The 23,749-nt window shown below is 41.2% G+C and overlaps 1 protein-coding gene, 1 long non-coding RNA gene and 1 pseudogene across 8 annotated transcripts in view; 2 read left to right on the forward strand and 1 right to left on the reverse strand.

Moving 5' to 3' along the window:
- The window catches only part of ABCA6 (ATP binding cassette subfamily A member 6), a 60,404-nt gene that overhangs the window by 33,290 nt on the left and 3,365 nt on the right, over window positions 1-23,749 (forward strand). For 2 of the 5 annotated variants that reach the window (XM_067021158.1, XM_067021160.1), the window contains 20 exons: window positions 154-270; window positions 1,500-1,671; window positions 2,473-2,639; window positions 4,758-4,891; window positions 6,786-6,923; window positions 9,639-9,746; window positions 10,615-10,788; window positions 11,014-11,127; window positions 14,267-14,386; window positions 14,682-14,759; window positions 16,017-16,108; window positions 16,766-16,883; window positions 17,484-17,601; window positions 18,725-18,816; window positions 19,065-19,243; window positions 19,620-19,695; window positions 19,773-19,867; window positions 20,927-21,046; window positions 21,246-21,386; window positions 23,121-23,200. In XM_067021158.1, the coding sequence (XP_066877259.1) occupies window positions 154-270; window positions 1,500-1,671; window positions 2,473-2,639; window positions 4,758-4,891; window positions 6,786-6,923; window positions 9,639-9,746; window positions 10,615-10,788; window positions 11,014-11,127; window positions 14,267-14,386; window positions 14,682-14,759; window positions 16,017-16,108; window positions 16,766-16,883; window positions 17,484-17,601; window positions 18,725-18,816; window positions 19,065-19,243; window positions 19,620-19,695; window positions 19,773-19,867; window positions 20,927-21,046; window positions 21,246-21,386; window positions 23,121-23,200 (2,433 nt within the window). The remainder of the gene's footprint in view (window positions 1-153; window positions 271-1,499; window positions 1,672-2,472; window positions 2,640-4,757; window positions 4,892-6,785; window positions 6,924-9,638; window positions 9,747-10,614; window positions 10,789-11,013; window positions 11,128-14,266; window positions 14,387-14,681; window positions 14,760-16,016; window positions 16,109-16,765; window positions 16,884-17,483; window positions 17,602-18,724; window positions 18,817-19,064; window positions 19,244-19,619; window positions 19,696-19,772; window positions 19,868-20,926; window positions 21,047-21,245; window positions 21,387-23,120; window positions 23,201-23,749) is intronic. The other 3 variants (XM_067021159.1, XM_067021161.1, XR_010838171.1) reach the window with 2 other exon arrangements.
- Window positions 1-23,749, reverse strand: part of LOC136793201 (uncharacterized) — a 175,333-nt gene that overhangs the window by 17,030 nt on the left and 134,554 nt on the right. For all 3 annotated transcript variants that reach the window (XR_010838176.1, XR_010838177.1, XR_010838175.1), the window contains exons 3-5: window positions 4,119-4,254; window positions 1,530-1,632; window positions 97-242 (exon numbers count right to left, since the gene is read on the reverse strand). This is a non-coding gene — a long non-coding RNA (uncharacterized lncRNA). The remainder of the gene's footprint in view (window positions 1-96; window positions 243-1,529; window positions 1,633-4,118; window positions 4,255-23,749) is intronic.
- LOC136793229 (protein transport protein Sec24A-like) lies at window positions 11,261-12,959 on the forward strand (annotated as a pseudogene).

Here is a 23,749-nt window from a genome sequence, read left to right on the forward strand (position 1 = left end):
TAGTGAAATTTTGCTTTTGCTTTTACTGTGATATTCCAAAGACATAAACGTTTCGCACAATACTCTGCATCACCTTCTAGATAAGTATTTACTTACTAGGTTTAGTTGTCGATGTGATACTTCTAATGTATCTCTTCTCCTCTGTTGCCTCAGACCTTCTCAGTGATCTCGATAAGGGTTCTGGCCTGGGCGTGATGAGCTACGAGGTTTCCACGTCAACTCTGAATGAAGTCTTCATGAAACTGGAAGGAACATCAACTGCTGAGCAAGGTAAATCCATGCGTATACTTCATGGAAGATCAATTTCCAAATGCTCATGTATCAACTTAGTATTTATAATGTCTTATGCATGATTCACACTAAGGAATGTGACAACTTCCAAATCTGACTCTGCCGTTTGGGAAAAGCTGTCACTGTTTCTTAACATCGTTATGAGGACTGAACACAGATGCCTGCTTGCAGTATCCCAGATTTCCCTTTGGAAATGATTTGCTTCCTATTTCAGCAGCTCTCTCCTACCCCCAGATGCTCACTGCTTCTTGGACACTTTGAGTATGTCAAAGCCTCTCAATCAGGGTCATAAAGTCTGAGCAGATGTTTCTTACAAAAATCACCCTTAGCTTGTTCATATACAGATTTCCATTAAGGTCTTAATGAGGAAAAGGGTTAAATAATCTCCTAAGGTGTATTTTATTTTATTTCATTTCATTTTATTGTATTTTTACTGAGTCTTTTTTTTTTTTTTTTTTTTTTACCACATCGTGCGGCATGTGGGATCTTAGTTCCCCAACCAGGGATCGAACCTGCACCCCCTGCAGTGGAAGTGCAGAGACTTAACCACTGCAGCGCCAGGGAAGTCCCTCCTAAGGTGTATTTTATTTAATGGGCGATAATAATAAGAACTGTCATCTTGCAGCCTCTGTGCCAGACACTTTGATCGATGTGTGGCTATATTGCAATTACCTTCTTATAATAACCTTTATAACAAATGCCATTGGCATGCTTTTAGGTATAAGAAAATTGGACAAACCACAGTTAAGTGATTTTCCCCAAATCATGCTGCTTGTAAGGCATATATTTGGGAATCAGGTACAGATCTGATGGTTTCAGAGCTGATAATCTTTCACATGTACTTCTAAACTATTGATAGCTCAACAGTAGATATTCAGGCATCCATGATTGGCTGTTCCTATGGAGAAGATTTCTTGAAATCCCTCAGAATATTTTCACTTATGGGACCTTCTCTGCCTTCTCAAAGACTGGGCATAGTGAGATCCTCCTTCCCTGAATTCCACTTTTGGTATGAATTCAGCATATTTTCCCCACTGAGTTTATTGAATGTGGACATCCATACACGTAATTCCTTTCTTATGTTCTTTGCTTTGTAACCATGAACATTCTAAAACAGTTTATAATATTGCTAAAAAGAGAAAAATGTGATGCCCATGGTGGCATTAATAATGTGTGTGTATTGTATGTGTTTGCAAATTTTGAACAAGCAGAGATGATGGGGGACACAGGACGCCTACCTGAAATGGATTCACCTTGCTCTTCTCTCCCTGAGATGCACACGGCTGTGAGTGCCATGGGCCTCTGGAGACTGCAGTTCTGTGCAATGGCGCGGCTCCGTTTCTTAAAGTTAAAACATGGGAAGAAAGCATTTTTGACCCTGTGAGTATCAGGGCACGTGGTTTGTTAGATAGCGAGTAACAAGAGAGGGTTAAACCAGGAGAAAAGTAAAAACTAGAATACAATGGAATATTACTCAGCCATAAAAAAAAATGAAATAATGACATTTGCAACAACATGGATGGCCCTAGAGATTGTCATACTGGGTGAAGTAAGTCAGACACAGAAAGACAAATATATGATATCGCTATATATGGAACCTTAAAAAGTGGTACAAATGAACTTATTTACAAAACAGAAGTAGAATCACAGATGTAGAAAACAATCTTATGGTTACCAAGGGGGGAAAGAGGCAGGAGGGATAAATTGGGAGACTGGGATTGACATATACACGCTACTGTATATAAACTAGATAACTAATAAGGACCTAGTGCACAGCACAGGGAACTCTACTCAACACTCTGTAATGACCTGTATGGGAAGAGAATTTAAAAAGAAAAAAAGAAAAGAAAATTGTTATCTTGGATCTAAAAAAATACACAAAAACAAACAACAACAAAAAACTAGAACACGATACCCAACCAACATTCCTGCCAGAGCTGGATAGATGTAGCATTTGATTTTACCAAAGGTGGGAATACCTGTGTTAGGTCTGTTTAATTCTCACAGTTTGCTAGCCTTGTGTTTTACTGCAGTGCCTTTTAGTTCTGTGTGGCAGGGACAGGTGTAACTTTCAAGATGTTAGCGTCTGTTATTGATGGCACTCAGCAGGTACTTGTGAGATGTCTGGCTGAATAAATAACATGGTTATAGATTCACATGGTAAATTTTCTTTATTGGTAGATTATTTGTATTTGGAATTGCAATGTTCCCTCTGATTGTGGAAAGCATACTCTATGCTGTATTAAATCAAAAGACTGATTGGGACTTTAAACCCGAACCGTATTTCCTCTCTCCTGGACAATTTCCCCAAGACCCTCGCACCAGCTTACTGATTATCAACAACACAGGTAAACAAAAAACAAAGTTTAAATCCAGAAATAAGTTATTTTTATTGTTAAATAGCACATGTAGAGTGGGGGGAAGCAAATTGTAAGGGAATAAAATGTGTACGTAAACCTCACTTATAGAGAACAACTATGAGGAATGGTGCACGTTGGCTGTGACTTCGGAGATGGTGGGACAAGACAGAGGAGGCTGAGTCACTGTATAACCTTCCTCCCGATCAGCCTGTCTGCCCGACTATCTAAGCTCTTACATGAGAGGGAAATAGATTTCTGTATTTACGGAACCACTCGATTTTTACATCTCTTCGTTACAGCAGCCTAACCTATGCTATAAATGTTATACACACTGATTGATATGTAAAGACGGCATTTTTATACCCTATGCCCCTCCAACAAGATCTATAAGACCATTTGGAACCCGTGACCTTGTTATCCTAAATGATGGGCAGTTGGTTTTGTCTAATTGCTTATTTCACTGTAAAGAAGAAGCTTTTATGTTTCTCCCTAAGATGTTAAAAAATAGATTCAGAGTACGAGTCCTCTCTTGATGACGTCCCCCGTGCGTCCCAGTTTTTATATCAATTCATGACTCGGAGGTCTAGGTGTCTCCTCTTTAAACCAAGGTGGTCTTTTCGTTTCTGTTTCTCATTCTTGTTGTTTTCCATTTGGGTTTCAGAAAGCAATTTTATTCACTCTGCTACCTTAAAACTGAAAGTCTTGCTAATTGGATATTGGATTTCCAAGGTCTAGAACTGTTCCTTTACATTTCAGTTTGTTGTTGTCTCATGTATGTGTTTTCCTCTCCAGTTACTCTGAGCTCCATGTATTTGTGTTAACCTACTCTTGTTTTTCTTTGCTGTGCTCAGCTCTCAGCTATCTTGTGATCTAAGTGTGGGGCTTCTGTGCCATCTTGTTCCTCTTTTCTCAGAGTCTGATGATTATTGGTTAGATGTTCCTCTTTAATTGGAGCATCCCTGTTGGCCTAGGTGAACGTGGGTCACCTCGAAGGTGTCCTACTCAAGTGACTGCGGAGATGCAGTGGAATGCGTGCGTGCCCCAGGATGCATGGAAAGCTTCTTTTGTGTGTGTGCGTCCCTTTCCCACCTGGCGAGGATCCTGTCATCCAGGGCTTGGCCCTCTTTTTCCGATCCTATTATGAATTCCCATTTCAAAGTTCAAATGAGCAAAGAAACATGAGTGCTCCTTTTTCCTTTCTCACTCCATCCTGTCCTGTCCTCCCTCCTCCAGACACCCCTGACTGTCTGGAGTTGCTTTAGGTCTTGCCCTAAAGTAACTTACGCAGACAGTGTCTCTTAGAAAGTAATTCGCGGCAGCCGCTGCCTATTCTGTGTGAGACGCGAGGCGGGGTCGCCTTGTTCAGGCGGGGTTAACCGGTCAGTGAGCCTGATCATGGCTTCAGAGCCCAATTTGCCCCGCGAATTTGTCCACCCTGGCTTTAGATATCCTGGAAATTGGTTGTACCTCTGTAGCTGTTGGCTCCTGGGCGCTCTGGGCTGCACGGTTTTCTCAGCTCTTATTTCCGTCACACAATCCCATCTGCTTTCTTCTTTAGGGGTGTATCGAACGCTTTGATCGGATAGTGGCACTCATTTCCCACCTGCAGAGGAAAAATGTATTTATGTCAAAATATGTAAATTTGTAAAGTATGTGTACCTAGTATACATACACATACGTATATTTGCTTTTCTGTTATTTTGGAGAATAAGGGAGAGGGGGAGTTTATTACTGACCGTTTTAGGATGGTTAATCTATAAAGTTCTTCTCATACAGTTATTCTATTTTCACAAATTAATGAGTTCAAATGTATTTTTTAACCAAAAGTCAGAAAATAGAGTTATCGTGTTTTAATGGTCACATGTTAGCATGCATTAAATAGAATTATAAAGCTAACTCATCACAACATAAGATTTGATAAACAGAAGATAGTATAATGGGTTCTCTTTCATGGGTGAATATTATTATTTTGATGCCCAAAGACACATGCCTTTACATGATATTCTATAAATATTGATTTTAAATTGTGTATGTGGTTTATTTTTTTCAATTGTCACATATGTTCTTGCTTTATATGATGACCTTCTGTTATTGATTTCATACTAGAATCAAATATTGAAGACTTTATACAGTCACTGAAGCATCAAAATATACTTTTGGAAGTAGATGACTTTGAAAATAGAAATGGCACTGATGACCCATCTTACAATGGAGCAATCATAGTTTCGGGTAAAAAAAGGGTATGCTTGCTACTTGTTTTTGCTTTTATGAAAAAAATTAAAGTGCTACATTTTAACTGTTTTAAAAACTGCAGAAAGTCAATCCAGCTAGTATACAAGGACTTGACTTAACATTTGGGGTTATTGAATAAACTGTGAAGTTTAAGTAAAACATTTTTATCTTAAATTTTGAATTAGATGATGTTTTTTACATTTGAAAGTACCTAAATGTCATTTCATTATTCAGACTCAATAAAATATTAGACCTTAAAAGTACCAACCCATATAATTATGAATTTAAGAAATCCTATTTAACTACCCAAGTGATATTTTTATATATTGAGAAAATACATTAAATACCATAATAGCCAGATGAAATCTCTGAGATAAAATTGTTCTCAGTTTATTATTTAATATGTTTCAATTTGGGTAAAAGAGTATAAGCAGTAGAGATCCTTTCACAGGAATAAAACTATTGAAAGTACATCCCAATCTTGAGTAAAATTCCGAGTCTTACTTAAATTCCAATGCAAATAGCACAGGGAGATCACCTCTGTGCTTTGTGACCACCTAGAGGGGTGGGATAGGGAGGGTGGGAGAGAGGGTGATGCAAGAGGGAAGAGATATAGGAACATATGTATATGTATACCTGATTCACTTTGTTGTAAAGGAAAAACTAACACACTATTGTTAAACAATTATACTCCAATAAAGATGTTTAAAAAAAAAAAAATTCCAATGCAAAGCTGGGGGCCAAATTAAATGAAGCTACCTGTTTATTTCTTGCTACAAGGGAAATAAAAACAGAAACAAAAGGCTTTGAAGATGTATCACTGAATTCAGTTCTACCTAAATTAGGCACATCATAAAAAACGTAATCTCTTTGCTCCAACTCTAGGAAACTACGTTGCTTGACATTTGCTTTACTTGTTACTTATCTGTGGTATGTCTTGCATGAACTCTTGGTAATAATGAACAATATTGAGCCTCTTGATCAATGCATGAACATTTTTGTAAACATGAAGATCATAAATATTTTCTTAGAAAGTGTGAAAACGCTTCACTGGCAGTGTAACCGTGAATATTTTATTAACCCCATGCTTATCTCCTACCCAGAAAATCAGGATTCCTTTGCTTCCTCACTGTAAGCTTCGTGTCTTCTTTTCAGGGCCACTTTTTTTTTTTTTTTTTTTTTTTTCGGTATGCGGGCCTCTCACTGCTGTGGCCTTTCCCGTTGCAGAGCACAGGCTCCGGACGCGCAGGCTCAGCGGCCATGGCTCACGGGCCCAGCCGCTCCATGGCACGTGGGATCTTCCCAGACCAGGGCACGAACCCGTGTCCCCTGCATCGGCAGGCGGATTCTCAACCACTGCGCCACCAGGGAAGCCCCAGGGCCACTTTTAAATCCTGTTAGATGAAATTTACTCATAAGCAAAATGACGAGTTAGTAATACTAATAAAATTAATAATACTAATAACTCCTAATATCAAATTATAAATAAATAATAAATTACTCATAAAATTATAAAATTAGTAATTTTATAATAATTTTAAACTATAATAACTTTATACTGTAATATAATTTTATACTATAATCTATTAGTATAATTAGTATAATAATTAGTAATTTGAAAATTACTAATAAATTAGTAATCCTAATAAAAATTCATATTGCCAGCAGTGCTATCCACTGTGCTAGAGCCTAATATACATTATCTCATTTAAACTGTTTTACAACCCATTTATTCTCCCCTTTCACAGAAGAGGAAGCTGTAGCTCAGAAAGGCCAGTTAACTTAAAGATGGCCACACAGCTAGAATGTGGCATTGTTAAGCTCTTAAACACAAAATCTTTTTCTTTGTTCTTTAATGATTTAGGATTAACATGATTTTATCTGTCTTTGTTTTATTTGAAGGATTATGGATTTTCAGTTGTATGCAATACCAAGAGACTGCACTGTTTTCCTACTCTTATGAATATTGTCAGCAATGGGTTACTTCGAATGCTTAATCATACACAGTGTATTCGGACTGAGAGAAGCTCATTTCCTTTTGTAAGTATTGGATTTACTCATTTTCCCTCTTTAGCTGTTAAATATTCATAATGGATTGTTAATCCTAAACGTTATTTTGTCCTAACTTTTCAGACAGACTATACCTAACAAAATATGATTTTTTTCTTAAGTTATTATTAGAGAATTTGCATGGGGGAATATTGTTCAATATTCTGTCATAGTCTCCTGGGAATCATCCTAAAAAATACATACTCGATTGCAGAAGTGTATTGGAGAGAGTGGGGGGGGGAGAGAGAGAGAGAGAGAGAGTGTGTGTGTGTGTGTGCGTGCGTGCGTGCGTGCGCGCACGCGTGTGTGTGTGTGTGTACAGGGAATTGGAAATCAGGAGCACTTGTGACCCAGCTTTAGAATCTTATAAATCCAATGTAATTTGTTGGTGGACCCTTCACTGACTGAAATGAAGGAGAATTTGCCAGTTCTTGGGCTCTCTGCCATCTGATTAATTCCTTTACTTACCCACCCTTGCTCTGCATTGCGAGGGTGCCTGGTACCCACGGGCTAGTTCTCCGGATTCCTTGTCAGTGGCTGTAGACCCTGATTGACGCCCAAGAGGAATCTCTCGAAGCTGACTCCAAACTGTTCCAAACCAGAAAGTTGGAAGAGCAGGAAACCCAATTAGAAATGGCGCCGTCAGAAACGGAAGCCCACGTTGTGACAAAGAGGTTGAATCCACTGTGGGACTTGCCTGCCTTAGTGGTGCTGGGAGGACATGCGAGCGGGTGGACGGGACAGGCTTGAGCTGCAGCCAGCACTGGCCACGAGCGCGGGGACGGTGCCTGAAAGGGGCGCTTCCGAAAGTGGGACCAGCTGGCAGTAGAAAGAGGTAGATGTTACCCCCTCTTGGTCCTTTAGTTTCCTCATTTTATTGCTTGTCTGTTCAGGATCAAAATGGACCGAGGCCCCACGGTCATTCTCTTAGGCACCCACAGAGGCACACGCCTTTCTTCTTTCAGCCATTCTTATAAAGACAGCGATGCATTTTCCCATCGGGTGAAAAATTAGAATTTGTAGATGTAGCCTCCAAAGCCTTAAGTAAAGTTTGAGAATTGTTTTGAGACAGGCTACTGTACTGGTCTCCTGTAACTAAATGCAAGAGGCAGCTCTGTACCCCACCTGAGCATAAACCCAGCCGCAGACAGACATGGATTTGGGGGTAGTGACGTGAGGTTCATCTCTCTGAGGACGGGCTCGGTGTGATGAGTTCTCCTTTCAAGCCTGTGCTTCAGAAGCATCCACTCAGCTGCCGGTATCTGCACATCTTCATCACTAGGTTTGCTGAGAAAGACGTGTTGCTCAGGGTTGAATGATCTACTTCTCTTGGATCACAATTCCTGAATTATCATCTTTATAACTGTGAGCAAAAAAACCCGCATAACATGAAACTTACCATCTAGTCGTTTTTGAGGGTGCACTTCAGAAGTGTTAAGCGTATTCACGTTATTGTGAATCAGATCTCCAGAACTTTGCCATCTTGCAGAATTAACACTCTGTACCCATTAAACAAGAAATCCCCACTGGCCCCTCCTCACGGCCCCTGGCAGCCACCATTCTACTTGCTGTTCCTGTGGATTGGACTCCACACAAGTAGGACCACATACTGGCCTTCGTCTTTTTGTGACTGGCTTATTTCCCGTGTCCCTTACGTCCTCACAGTTCATCCATGTTGTGGCGTGTGACAAGATTTCCTTCCTTTTAAGGGTTAATAATACCTCATTGCACGTGTGCACCACATGTTGTTTATCCATGTTTCTGTCCATGGACATGTGGTCGCTCCCACCTCTTGGTTTTTGTGGATGGTTACTGCTGTGAACACACGTGTGTGCGGGTATCTCTCTGAGACCCTGCTTTCAGTTCTTTTTGATAGACACCCTGAAAGGGGTCCTGAGTTATTTTTCACTTCTCTTTTTTCCTAGGAGTTGAAGCCTCACGTTAAATGATCAGAGTCTATTTTCCCTCCCACCTCCATGTGCAGAGGTTGATAAATTCGATGTACACTTTTATTTTCTACTTTGTCCTTTAATTTTTTTTGAAGTATAGTTGGTTTACAGTGTTGTGCCAATCTGTTGTTAGATGTTCATTTTTGATTTTTCAGTATTTCAAAAAGCACATACTTTTATGATGATCAGTATTTCATTTTTTTATATTTGTTTATTTTTAAAATTTATTTACTTTTCGCTGAGTTGGGTCTTCATTGCTGCACACGGGCTTCCCCTAGTTGCGGGGAGCAGCGGCTGCTCTTTGTTGCGGTGCGCGGGCTTCTAACTGCAGTGGCTTCTCCCTGCGGACCACGGGCTCTAGGCACACGGGCTTCAGTAGTTGCAGCAGGTGGCTTCAGTAGTTGTGGCACGAGGGCCCAGTAGTTGTGGCTCGTGGGCTCTAGAGCACAGGCTCAGTAGTTGTGGCGCACGGGCTTAGTTGCTCCGCGGCATGTGGGATCTTCCCGGACCAGGGCTGGAACCCGTGTTCCCTGCATTGGCAGGTGGATTCTTAACCACTGCGCCACCAGGGAAGTCCCTTTCTTCATTTTAAAAAATATTCACTGGTTTAAAGTACTTTAATGTATTGGACATCTTTAATTAATTAATTACTTTTGTTGTTTATTGATTTATAACATTATATAAGTCTTATGAGTATGGCATTATATTTTCACCTCTGTATACCCGACAAAGTAAAGAGTACCTCTTATACTTGCAGAATTATGCACTGTTCTGGAATGGGTTGCCAGAAGGGTCCTTTTTCTTATTTTTCGTCGTGTGCAGCATTTCTCCTTACATCGCCATGAACAGTGTCAGCGATTACAAAGTAAGAAACGGGAGAAAAAAGACGAGAAACTCGGGGACTTCAGTAGTTGTATTTTAAATGCTATGTGTTTTCTCACCGGAAAGCCTTTTAGCATATGTTCAAATTAAATAATGTAGTTAAACATTATTTCTATCAAGTCAGCAATTTTACTTCTAAAAACACACAGTACTTTTTTACTTCAAAATGACAGGAAAAGTGCAGTAATCTGGCAGGGACTCAAATTAATCTAAACCTTCAGAGGGGAGTATTACAAAACTTTCAACTACATTATTTCCTAGCTACGAGGAAGAATCATCTATGTCGTAACTGAGGACCACAGTTAAGACTCGAAGCCACTTTCTACCGTGGAGAGTACAGTTGTTTGGTTGTATTTGTATTGGGTCACGCTCATTATGCAGGCAGAACAGTTACATCGAATTTAGATAAGTCATCTCTTACAATTCTGAGTCATTAACTCTCCCAGAGCATATCTGGATAATGCAGAACTTGCTGTTCCTCAGATTACAAAATACCATTTCTTTTGAAGGAGACTCACGCCTTGATCGTTAGGTCTACTGCTCTATTCGTTCTTCATGAGTTGAAGTGGTTTTGTGACTCAAATCTATCAAATAAAATAATACTCAGTTTCAAAATGCCCACCTTGATGGAATTGGCTCTTTAGACCTCAGCTTCCTAAACAACGTGCACAGAATTAAAATTATTAACATTTAAAAATATTAGATTTTTAAAAATAGGTTTTAAAATATTATATTAAAATTTTTTAAGTATTTGAATATTAGATCATATTTATCTTTACAAATCTTCCAATGTGTTTGCTTTGGATTTGGATTTCAACTGAATCTATGTATACGCTGTGCTTTTCCATTAGAAGAGAACTAAGTCCCAGCTGTGGATTTCAGGACTCTTCCCTTCTGCTTACTGGTGTGGTCAGGCCCTGGTGGACGTTAACCTCTACAATTTCATTCTCCTTTCAATGTATTCAATTTTCTACGCAGCAAACATGGTGCACATTCGTCTCGCAAGTCGAGCTGTACTTGCTTTGGTGAGTAGTACATGACACAGACAGTGTCTTTATACGGGAACTCATCATAAATTTTAATATTGTTTCGATTTCATATAAGCATGAGGTTTTCATTTTTATTTTGTCATACACCCAACAAGAACCATGCAAAGTGCATGTGTAGTGAGAAAAATAAAAATTTTTGTAACCTTGCCCTTAGTTTAGATTTCATTTTTTGACTTTGATATTTATTTGTATTATCTTCAGGCTGTCATTACACTTGGTTACGCAGTTTCTCTTGTCTTCCTGACATACGTGATATCATTTATTTTTCGGAAGAGGAGAAAAAATAGTGGCCTTTGGTCATTTTGCTTCTATATGGTAAGTATTTACACAGAGTTCTTTTTTAAACTTTTAATGTTACATTAAATATAGTCATGTTTACCTTGAGCGATGGGGAAAATTAATACCTTAAAATGACACCCTAGAAAGCGGAGGGGATGTAACATGTTACTGAGTCAAAGATGTTCCCGGAGAATTCACGTACAACCTTGACTAGAGTTGATAGAGAACCTTACAGAGGACCTGATGCTCAAGACGCTGTCATTGAGTTACTGGATCCTTCAGAACATAGGGCTTCCTGGCAACACTAGAACCCAGATCGGCTTTATAGCATTTGACAGTACAATCCATTTCTACAGTCTTCAAGAAGGTCTCTCTTAAACTCAGACTCTAATAATTTCAGAGATCAAAGAGCTTTGTATACCTGTGCCAGAGGAAGTATTTGTAAATATAAATGAAAGATTACTGAAAGTCCAAGATTACTCAAAACTTGGATGGAAATGTTTACCAAGACTCTGGAGATGCCTAATCTCAGCATTTCTGGTGCTTTTTAGCTGAAATCCCCAGCTGGTGGTTAAATGTCTGTCTTGTAAACACAACTCCCAACTCTTGGGAGTGGGAGTCCTGAAATCATGAGAGGAACCCACCCAAAGCCTATCTGCTAAGAAAATAGGTATGACATCATCCATTGACTTCTATAAGAAATTAGCCTTGGACTGTTCTGGTCAGCAGTTAGCTGTTGACTTATCCCTTCTCAGTGGACAGTATTCTGATTTGGTGTCTCTACATTGTATCTCTCGGTATTCAGCAGGTAGTGCTTATAGAGGTACCTTACTTGGAAGACTGGCTTTGAGGCCATCATGAAGATTTGGTGCAGCCAAAGTCTTTGCATTCGTGCTTTGCATTGGGAATTCTTTTTGTTCAGTCAACAGACTTAATGCTTTTGCCTAATGTAAACCCAGATTCTGGGTAAGCAGAACAGATATCAGTCTAATAGTTGATTTCTTTTCAGTCCATACTCTTGTATACGTCCAGAAAAGGTAGACGAAGAATTCGTGTCCACACTTTGTGTATTCTAGTAGTTTCAACTCTGAACAAAGTCTCTTTTGGAGCTGATGTTGAGGCAGTGTCAGTGTTATTGGCCAGTACGGCCGTTGACAGGTCTGTTACTGTCAGGATGAGTGAGGGAAGAAATATCCTAGTGAGTGACCTCAGAGACACTCTTTGAGTGTATTGGTTGGTCTTCAGTGCTAAGTCATCAGCAGCCTGGAGTCACGGTTCCTTTTTCTCTACTCTTTGTTTGGGCTCTCCTTAAACAGAAACCACTCCAGACTGAGATAAATGGGTGTCTAGATTAATGCCTTTTTGCTACGTGTCAGGCAAGAAGTCGGCCCCTGGTTGACCATACGCTCACCATTCATCCTGGTTTGTACAGATGTGACAGTTTCTCAGATGAGGGCACACTCAACATCACCAGTAGAACCGCACCTTCCTTACCCCTTTACCCTTCAGCTTTCAGTGGAGAAGCAGAGTAGGGGTGGAGCTTCTCTTATGAATGCAGAGGCTCTGGAGGGACGCTTGGCTTTTGGAAAAAATGGGAAAAAATTTTCTCCGCCAGGTTTCAAAGTGCATCACCTCCAGCAGAATATGACAGACCTTCCAGAACTTGATACACCAGAGTCTGCCAGTGCAGTAGCTTTCATCTCTTGGCTTAGAGAGCAGAGACCATTTTTTCCCTAATTCTTTACATAATAAGAGATGAAAGACTAATGAGGGCAAAGTTCCTTCAATACATGGTAGGAGGCAGAATCAAATCTGCATTATCTTATGGTGAATTCCTCTTGCATAATTCCTCAGCTTCCGGTAAATAAATGAACAAGTGAAGAAATTTGACTTTGTTATTTCTAGGAAAGTCATGATAATACAGACATCTTTCCTATATTAGGTTTGTGGATTAAGATCTTCTTACTGTGATATGAGCAAGCTTTAGCAAATAAAGGACCATGGCAGAGGAGTGAACATTTGACTCTCAAAAACCCTCTCTTTCAAATCGAAATACATCTACAGATGATCGGATACCTTTTTTCCTTTGCTGCTAATTATTTTTGAATTATTACGGATTAAAATAAGGCAAAGCAGTATTGCAAAACCAAAGTAAATTTTGTAACATAAAAATTTCTTTGTTCAAAATGTAAAAAACAGGGCTTCCCTGGTGGCGCAGTGGTTGAGAATCCGCCTGCCGATGCAGGAGACACGGGTTCGTGCCCTGGTCCGGGAAGATCCCACATGCCGCGGAGCAACTAAGCCCGTGAGCTATGGCCGCTAGGCCTGCGCGTCCGGAGCCTGTGCTCCGCAACGGGAGAGGCCACAACAGTGAGAGGCCCGCATACCACAAAAAAAAAAAAAAATGTAAAAAACACACCATAGTATTACAGTATAATACTTATTTATATTTTATTATTTTCCCTTTTCCTGTCTCATCTTTGTCTACTCCAGCATACTTGTCCATTTCATTTTTATAGCATTGAAAAGAAGCTACAGGGCTTCCCTGGTGGCGCAGTGGTTGAGAGTCCGCCTGCTGATGCAGGGGACACGGGTTCGTGCCCCGGTCTGGGAAGATCCCACGTGTCGCAGAGCGGCTGGGCCTGTGAGCCATGGCCACTGAGCCTGCGCCTCCGGAGCCTGTGCTCCGCAGCGGGAGAGGCCGCGACAGTGAGAGGCCCGCGTACCGCAAAAAAAAAAAAAAAAAAAAAAAGAAAAGAAAAGAAGCTACATAGTCATGGAATATTGAAGTGTCAGATTTGAAGAAAAGTCAAGATTTTCTGGTATAATTCACCTCATTTGATGGAGGGAAAAAAATTAAGAAACCTGTTTAAAGTCACACAAAAATTAGTGACAGACTCAGGAATAAAACTGAGGTCCAGGAAGTCTATTTGGTCATTTTAGCTTTCACCTTAATCTCTAGATTTTTCATCTAAGGATTTTCTGTTGAAAGCTGAAGGTCGTGTATATTCTCATTAACCAAAGCTCCTCCCTTCCCTTCTCCCTTTGAAAGGGGTATATCTGCATATGGAAAAATTCTCATGCGTTTGATGAGAACACCTACATTGTAAATAGTTTCTCAGATATCAACGGGCTGAGTATGTGTGACTGACGTGTAATACATTTCACCTTGTAGGCTGCAGTCTTCACGTTTGGCATGATTATAATGAATCAGTTCGACTTCCGTGTCTTGATGGTTTGCATGATATTAGTTCCCTCAATGACCTTGGGTGGATTTATAGGTTTTTTGGAAGAGGTAAGAAATGTTACCATGTCATTAATTTTTAACGTGCAGCCTATTAAAGCTCTTTGCCTAAATCTATAAAGACAGAAAGGAGGCTAGTGTTCTCCTGGGGCTGAGGTGGGAATGGGGGGGCGGTGTCTCTTTGGGGTGATAGAAATGTTCTTAAGTTGAATTGTGGTGACGCTCTCAAAACTCTGTAAATTTACTAAAAAGCCTTGAATCGTACACTTAAAATGAGTGAATTTTATGGCATGAAAATTTAACCTCAACAGTGCTATTTAAAAAGCCTTTTTTTTTGCCTTTGCAGAGAGTCCACAAATACCAAATAAAATATCAAGACCCAAACTATGACCTGAATGCAGCTGATCTGCTAGTGTGCCTAATAGTAAGGAGGTTTTTCTGTCTCATCGCCTACTTTTTGGGTAGTTATATCATTTACTGTAATAACTCCTTGATCTCGGCGGAAGTGAGCCAACTTTGAAAGTGTTTTTAAGAAAGTCAGATAAAGCAATTACATTCAGACACGATTCTCAGTCCTCGTTATTTTTATATGCCTGAATGGACTGCGTAAGTCCGGAATTCAGTATAAAATTAGTTTTTCATGTTTATTTATCCTGTCTACTGCCCCCTCCAAATTTGAGAGAGCTTGTAAAAAAACACATGCACTATAACTTAAATTCTTTGCATTAGAGGTAAAAAAGCAAGTCGAAAAAAGAACGAAAGGGAAAAATGATTCTACTAGTATGTTCAGGCTGAAGGAAACTACTGTCTTTGCATATGTGTCAGTACTTTTCTAGGCATAGAGCAAAAGTAGAAGCCCTTGCCCTCGTGGGGCTGAAATTCTGGAGGAAGGAGCCGCCGGGTAATAAACTGAATAAGTAACACGTGCTGGGTAAGATGGGTGCTCAGGAAAGGATGAACTTTGAAAATAAAGACCTGAAAGAGGCCAGGAAGCAAGCTGCAGGGATATCACGGGAGGGGCGCTCCCGCATTCCCATAGGAGGGGGGGAGGGTGACCCTGGCTTGTTTCGGGGTCAGCCAGGAGGCCAGTGTGGCTGGGGCAGCGTAACCACGGGGGAGAGTGGTACGAGAGGAGGTCACAGACGTAGCAGAGACAAGAGCGGGGCGGACAGAGGAGTTGCACAGAGATTCTGGGTCACGTTAAGGACCCTGAGTTTACTCTTCATAAGCAAGGAGCCATCGGAGGGTTTCAAGTGAAGCGATGTGCTGTGACATGCTTTAGAGGAACAGCTGTAGTTACTGTGTGGAGAGTATATGTCTGGGGCAAGGGAAGAGGAGGGAGACCCAGTAACAAGGGGCTGTAATGTCAACATGGAGCCATCACAAGACCTGGGCCGGGACGGAAGCAGCACCAGGAGGGCTGAGGAGCCCTTGGGTTCCGGATAATTTTGAAAGTAGGAGCAGATAACATTTGCTCACAGACTGGACGTAGGCTGTGTAAGAAGAACGAAGGCAGGTTCCGCCAAGCTGGATTGTTACTGTATAACTGGAATCCTCCCCTGATTTTTAAGAATGATTCACATCTATTTTAGCCAAAGACTGAAAGACCACAAATTTGATTCGAAAGTTGCAATAATATTTGTGAACTTATGCCTAAATGTAAGTGTTTCTCTGCTCCTAGCCTTACTTCCAGGCTTTGCTTTTCATTTTTGTTCTACGATGCTTGGAAATGAAGTGTGGAAAGAAAATCATGCAAAAGGATCCTGTTTTCAGGTTGGCATAAAACTTACTTTCATTTTCATATTCCTAGATAGGGACTCTGCACCGCTGACCTCAAATTACTGATTTATAGTGACAATGTAAACAGCATGATGATTTTCATGATGGTCAGTGGATTTCTGGCTGAACTGCCAGGAAACAGGAAACCCAGGCCGAGCTCTGCCACTAATGAGCTGAAGGGAGCTTTCAGCGTCTCAAAAATCTAATGAGCACTCAAATACCCCGCCTCCCATTCAAGAGGGCTGCACATGCTTGGCCAGAGGAGGTGGGGTGGAGTCGGTTTAGCAGCATAGCTCAGAGTGCTTCCCCACTGCAGGGAACCCGGGTAAGAGGCAAATACTGGGTGTGAGTAACGTGGGCTCAAAGTCTACAGAGAAGATGTGGGTGACCGGATTTTTAAGGAAGCAGCAGGACTTGCTGACAAATTTGAAAGGGTCAAAGATGCTTCTTAGGAGAGTGGCAACGACACTGAGAAAGGGACTTGGCTGCTGGGATGGACCTTCTTGGCCAAGGCAGAAGCCATGTTCATAGAGCCATCATCGTGACCAGTTTGTTGAAAGCAAGGTCCATGGTGAAATCACCGAGAAGCTGATTTTTGATGCATCTTTGACACCTAGAAAAATCACGTTGTGCATTTCATTTTCTCTGCAGAATTTCCCCTAAAAGTAGAGACGGTCGTCCAAATCCAGAAGAACCTGTAGATGAAGATGAAGACGTTCAGGCAGAAAGAATAAGAACGGCAACTGCCCTAACCGTTTCCACAGAGGAGGTAGAAAAGCAAGCGACAGAGTGGATGTTAGCGGAGCGCTTCGGGGGCAGTCAAGAATAGCGGTTGATATGCTGGGTTTCATTTCGAAAGTTTGCAGTTTGGTGCATCCAAGTAATTCTTAAACATGCAGGTGCCTCTTTTGAGGGTCCTGGATACTCAGAGATCACAAATCACAGTGGTTTTATTTTTCTGAGAAAAATGGGCTTGGATGTGTAGAGCTATAATTTCAAAACCAAAAATCTCATGAGTTGAAGAATTTATGTGACATTTGTTATAAAATGCCAGGTAGAGACTAAGATTTTAAGGATTAGCCTTCGATTCGATTCTGATGTGGTGGTGTTTCCATGAGCTTAGAGACTTCTGCTCGGGGCAGGCAAGGAGCCGGCATGAACCTGTGCTGTTTACTCAGTCCATTTAGAAGCGAGAAATGTTGTCGGCATCCATGAGTGCATGTTCCATTTGAAACAAGCAATGTGGGTTACAGGCAACTGAAAATGTGGTTTGGTTCGTGACATAGGGCAGGAAAGGTTCCAGCAGGGGGAACACAGAAACATAAGTCTCTGGAGTTTAAGAGGAAAATCACACTGTTGTCTGTTCCAGAAACCAGTCATAATTGCTAGCTGTCTACACAAAGAATATGCAGGCCAGAAGAAAAGGTGCTTTTCAAGGAGGAAGAAGAAAATAGCAGCAAGAAATGTCTCCTTCTGTGTTAAAAAAGGTTTGGAAGAGTCACTTTTTGAATTTGCCATTATTGTGAGAAAGGCCCACTGAACATCTAGGTTACAGGCAGTGTTGTACTTGCTGAAGCATTCATTCATTCATTGAACGTATATTTTTTGAGGGTGCCAGGGGCTCTTTTAGCATCTGGAAATATAATTATGAAACAGACAGGCAAGTTCCTGACCTCATGGATTTTACATCCTCAGAGGGGTCGATAAACAAAAATGACTTATCAAGAGAAGTTTCAGATGTCCTGCCGGCAAGTTCTGTGTGGAGCATTCAAGTATGTGAAATGACGGGGGTGACTTGGGCTGCACCCACGTAGGGTTAGGGGCGACGTTTCTTGAGCAGAGACATTTAAGCAAGATCTAGGTGATAACGAGGTGCCAGCTATGTGAGCGTGAAGAGGGAAGAGAACCTCGGCAAGGGCAGGGACTCGGACACAGGCGCGCCTTTGGAGTGCTTAGGGCACAAGCGGAGGTCAGTGGGTGCCTCCGCGAGCAGAGGGGGTGCAGTCAAAGACGTGAGCGGGGCCCGAAGAGGTGCAGCTTTGTGAAGAGCAGCAGCGTTTAGATTTTATACCAAGTCAGTGGAATATGCCGCCAGAGGGGTTTTAGAGGCTTTTTGCCACCATTTAATTGGTACTTTGAAAAATATTACACCCTGGTTATTGTTTGTTCACGAATTTGGGTGGTGGACGGGTCAAGAGGCTTTCATACCAGTTCAGGTGAAAGATGATAGTGGCACAGACACAGTGGTGGAATTTGGGATGGAGACAATGTCCCCGACTTCCCAAGTTTAGGAATGTATTTAGGTACTCGGCACATCAGCCATCTGCTATAAAAAAATATCTGGGCACGTTTTTTCACTGAAAACGTAATCTGAAAAAAAAAAAAAAAGACCTATGTATTGATAGCAAATATCAATCACTAAGCTTTTTTCAAAGATGTTTTTTATAATTATAGGGGTTAAAGAACATGTTTTGGTGACATGGATTACATATACGTTATAAATTCCAAAGTGGTACTGAGGGACGCACATGTATCTCAGAAACTTGTTGAAGGAACAGGTTTATGTTATTCTTTTGCTTCCAATGTTGATAATGGGTGATTCTCTTTCAGGTGAAATTTTGGGATTGATAGGACCTAACGGCGCTGGTAAAAGCTCATCGATTAGAATGATATCTGGGGTCCTGAAGCCAACAGCTGGAGAGGTAGTGAAAATGCAGAAATGGTTTCCATTCCCAAAACAGACATGTTATAATATATATAGGTTATAACCCTGGTAAGACTGTACTTTTAGTAGTTTAAAATTTTTTATAATAAATATATGAAGTGATTTCTGTAATATTTCTTTGATGCTCAAAAAATTGGGGTGTTTAATAGCTACAAGTCAGTTTCTTGAGTAATCGAGTGATTGGAGAAAAGCTTGCACGTTTCTAAAACCAGTTCACTTTCTTAGGTGGAACTGACTGGATATGGTTCGGCTGTGGATCATCAGGGGGACGGCAGCGTCCGGTTCCTGGGATACTGTCCCCAGGAGAACGTGCTATGGCCCATCCTGACAGCGCGCGAACATCTGGAGGTGTTCGCTGCGGTGAAAGGGCTGCGTAAAGCGGACGCCAACGCCGCCATCTCACGGTACTGTGCGGTCACGCGGTTCCTCTGGGCCGAGATGCAGGGAGGCTGTACCATCACGAGTAAAGAGTGGAGAGTAGGAATGACGTCTGCACCTTTCAGGGAACATCAGGGGTAGAGCAGGAATGGAGGACAGGGTCTTGTTTCCTGCGTCCATGAGTGAATAATCATGAATAATCATCTATTTCAGTTAGAATTTTAGTTTCAAAATTTTTTTATGAGATGAAAATCTTTCATCTTCAAAATAAACTTTTTTCTTTGCTCATCAGTTTTGAGAATAACAGTGCCAAGGAGGGAACTCCAGTGCTGTAACCCTTGCATGTGATTTGCCTTTCCCCAAATACTCTTGATCTCATAGTCTCTTCCTGTTTTCCATCAGACTGGTGGACGCCTTCCAACTGCACGAGCAGCTGAATGTTCCAGTGCAGAAATTAACAGCAGGAGCCACTAGAAAGGTCTGTGTGGTGCACGGGGTTCCTCTGAGAGCTGATGGGCTGGGGGCAGCAAATAGCGGTGTTTCTCTGCATTTCAGCTGTGTTTCGTGCTGAGCGTCCTGGGAGACCCCCCTGTCCTGCTTCTGGATGAGCCGTCTGCTGGCTTGGACCCCAGGGAGCAGCGGCACATGTGGTGAGAAGTTATCACCCTCAGAGCCAGCAGGACAGACCGCATGTACTAGCGGTATTTCAAACTGACCTTGGAAAAGCGAATCCACTGGTTCCTGAGTGGAAACAATCCATCCATATCATTAGGAAAACAAATATTTAACAGGAAGATTCTCTAACAGTGCATGCATTATACCCATGTGGTAGTCACATGGAAAAAAAAACCTCTCGGTATTTTGTTGAAGTTTTAGGTCTTGCAATTTGGAATTTATTTTAACTTTGCCAATTATTGAGATGTCTGTAACAGTTGCCTTAGAAGCTATTAACTTGCTGATATATTTTCCTCATTGCCTTTTTTTCCGGCTTTCACCAAATCTGTCAAATTTGTTGATCCAGGTTTTCTTAGTTTTTAAATTCTTTTTACTTTCCTCTGTAGGACTTTCTACATGGAATTATAAAATTCTCCAGTCCACTTTCATATTTGTGACTGTCCAGTATTTTCCCAACTTTTTTTAAAATCAAATTTTATTTATTTACTTAATCCTTTTGGCTGTGCTGCACGGCATGCGGGATCTTAGTTCCCCGACCAGGGATTGAACCCGTGCCCCCTGCAGTGGAGGCACGGAGCCCTAGCCACTGGACCACCAGGGAAGTCCCTCTCAACTTTTTAAAAGAACTTTGTTATAGAAATGTTATACAAATGTATAGAGAATTATTTATGAATCTGTTAAACCAAGAGTTACTTGTATAAGGCCAATCTTCCTTCATCTTTACCCTCTGCCACTTCTTTTCCCTACTCTCCAGTTATTTTGAAGCAAATACCAGGCAGTGTATCCTTCACGTATAAACAGTTCAGTTAGTTTCTCCAAAAGAAATGGAGTTATTTTTAACTTAACCAGAATACCATTAGCACACCTAAAAATATTTTAAAACTTTTATCAAAACCTTCTCAGTGTTTACATTTCCCTGTTTCTTTTTTAATTAGGATTTAAATATGATCCATAAATTTTATCTATAAAATTTCGCTTCTCTTTTTTCCTACACATTTTTTTTAAAAATGGTGTTAATATTGGGGCTCATTCAGGCAGACGATCCAGACAGCCATTAAAAACACGGAGAGGGGCGCCCTCCTGACCACCCATTACCTGGCCGAGGCCGAGGCCGTGTGTGACCGTGTGGCCATGATGGTGTCCGGAAGGCTGAGGTGGGTGTCTTTCCAGAGCCTGCACTTGACTTTCAGAACGAGATTGGCTATGAAAACGGCAAAAATCACTGTCATCAGATGGAGCTCTTCCTTTCCTCTACCTCAGGGACCCCCTCTCCCTACATCTGAAATTTAAGAATAACATGAAACAATTTCAGGGGCAAGATTTTTTCCAGCATGTTTTCCTTTTTGCTCATAGATGCATCGGTTCCATCCAACACCTGAAAAACAAACTCGGCAAGGAGTACATTCTTGAACTAAGAGTGAAGGAAACGTCTCAAGTGCCGTTGGTCCACACCGAGGTTCTGAAGCTTTTCCCGCACGCTGCACAGCAGGAGAGGTGAAAGGAGCTTTTGATTGTGGATGAATGTGTTGGCTTTTCCCATCAGTGTTTTTGTTTTCCTGCTCTGTGAGAAGTTCAGGGCTACTTGACTTCACGATCAAGTGAGGGACCTCAAAAATGGATTTAAGTCTTCCAGATTATGATATTTGGGAGCTACCCAGAAAGCTGTGCCCCCTAGGGAGACTTGGGGACACCCAACCTGGGCCTCCTCGGCCATCCAAGCCTGGTCCCCAGCTCTGCAGGGGGACTTGGGAAAAACGGGGGAAGGGATTTCTGATGACTTGGAGCTACACAAGACTGCAGCGGGGCCCATGACACCTTCCTTAGGCTTCTCTAAAAGATGTAAATTGTTACAATTTTAAAGATGCAACTGTTTAGGATGAACCATCCTCATCGGGAACAAACAGCAATTGAGACCATCAAAGAGTGTCCCTTTCATGGAGTTTTCATGCCTCAAAATGTAGACTAGAAAGGCATATGTGTGTGAGCACATAGGAATATGGATGTTGTTTTTTCAAGGGGACGGCAGGGGAGCAGGAACTGAGTTTGAAATTCCTTGGAGGGATAAGCACAGCAAAAAAGCAGGGCATAACAGTGGCTGTGGCACAGCTGTTATGTGCCATAACAGTGGCACAGTTCAGATGTAATGGAATTATCTAAGGGATACGCCAGGGCACGTAATTCAGTCCTATTCCCAGACCCTCAGGGTCACAAATCCAAGAAGCGGCTTTGGTGAATAGATGGAAAGGTCATGAGAGGGGGCGCTGGGCTGAAGAGGGCCCGACCGGGAGGTCTGGCAGCTTTAGGGCTGCTGGGGAGCATGTGGCCTGAGGTCGTACGGCCAGGAGTAGCCCAAGGAGACATGGCAAAAATCAGGTCCAGCTCGTCCTCTCCTTTGAGGCGTCAGCTACAAATTGGCCCTGGCCATCCGCCTCTACAAGGGTTAAATCGTGAACTGCTGCAGCTGCTGACTTTCAAAACCCCCTGAAAGGAATTCAGGGTGGAGATCAGGAATGAGGTGCTCTGTGCTCTGGGAAGAACTGGCAGAACAGGTCTTGAGATGGATATTTTCAGAAGATTTTATGAGCCCAATTCTTGTATCTCCTCCTATCTAGAAAAGCACTAAAATCCTTCATGGTGACGTCTGCTCCTCGTGACTAGCAGAAACCTGCAAAAAAATATGTGCTTGATTGCATGGACTCCCCTTCACCAAAATCACATACGTACTGACCTTCCCCCCTACCTCTCGGGAGCAGGTTCTCAGAGCTCTCTGAAATGCTGTCTCCTGGGCTAGAGTCCATTTTTAAGTCAGCAGATGTCAGGAAAGTTTTGTTTAAAGGGATTTGAATCCCTACACTGTTATGACTCTCAGTCTCAACTTTGTATCTTTCCTTCACTTTCTGGTGACAAGGATGAAATATTAAATTGGGGTTCGTTCCAGCCTAATTTGAACTAACCAAAGGGATTCGTTCAGAATATCCGTGTTCCACAAGAAAAAGGTTTGCATAGACTGAGCATAAAAGTAATTATACTGGATCATTTCCAACCACCAAAGCCACTGTAAGAAGTGTCCATTGATAAATTATTTTACCTGTTTCGGATTGAAGCCATACATTAATTTGCATTAATTTTATTTTAAAAAGGAAATTGCTGTTAATATCAACATTTATTTTGATGGTCATTTTTTTCCCTTGAAACTCAAGGTCAAGTGTGACGTTTTTCTATTTCTAGGTATTCCTCCTTCTTGGCCTATAAACTGCCCATGGAGGATGTTCACCCTCTATCTCAGGCCTTTCACAAATTAGAAGCAGGTAAGAATGACCGTTTTTAAATAAAACTTTTGAAGAATTCATCCAAAATTAGATAATATTTTTGGATTTAACTTTATTTTTTTCATTTTTAATTGAGGTACAGTTTATTTACAATATTATATTAGTTTTAGGTGTACAACATAATGATTCAAAATTTTTATAAAGTCATTATAAAATGTTGGCTATATTTCCTGTTCTGTACGATATATCCCTGCAGCTTATTTATTTTATATAGTAGTTTGTACCTCTAATCCCCTACCTTTATCATGCCTCCACCCCCCTTCCCTCTCCCGACCGGTAACCACTAGATTGTTCTCTAGACCTGTGAGTCTATTTGTGAAATGTTTCGTTATATTCATTTGTTGTATTTTTAAAATTCCATACATAAGTGATAACATACAGTATTTGTCTTTGAATTACTTTACTAAGAATAATGCCCTCCAGGTCCATCCATGTTGTTGCAAATGGCAAAATTTCTTTCCTTTTCTTTTTTTTTCCTGTGGCTGAGTAGTATTCCATTCTGTATAGATACGTGCCACACCTTCTTTA

Source organism: Kogia breviceps, chromosome 19 (assembly GCF_026419965.1).
Source record: "Kogia breviceps isolate mKogBre1 chromosome 19, mKogBre1 haplotype 1, whole genome shotgun sequence".
Classification (NCBI taxonomy): Eukaryota; Metazoa; Chordata; class Mammalia; order Artiodactyla; family Physeteridae; genus Kogia; species Kogia breviceps.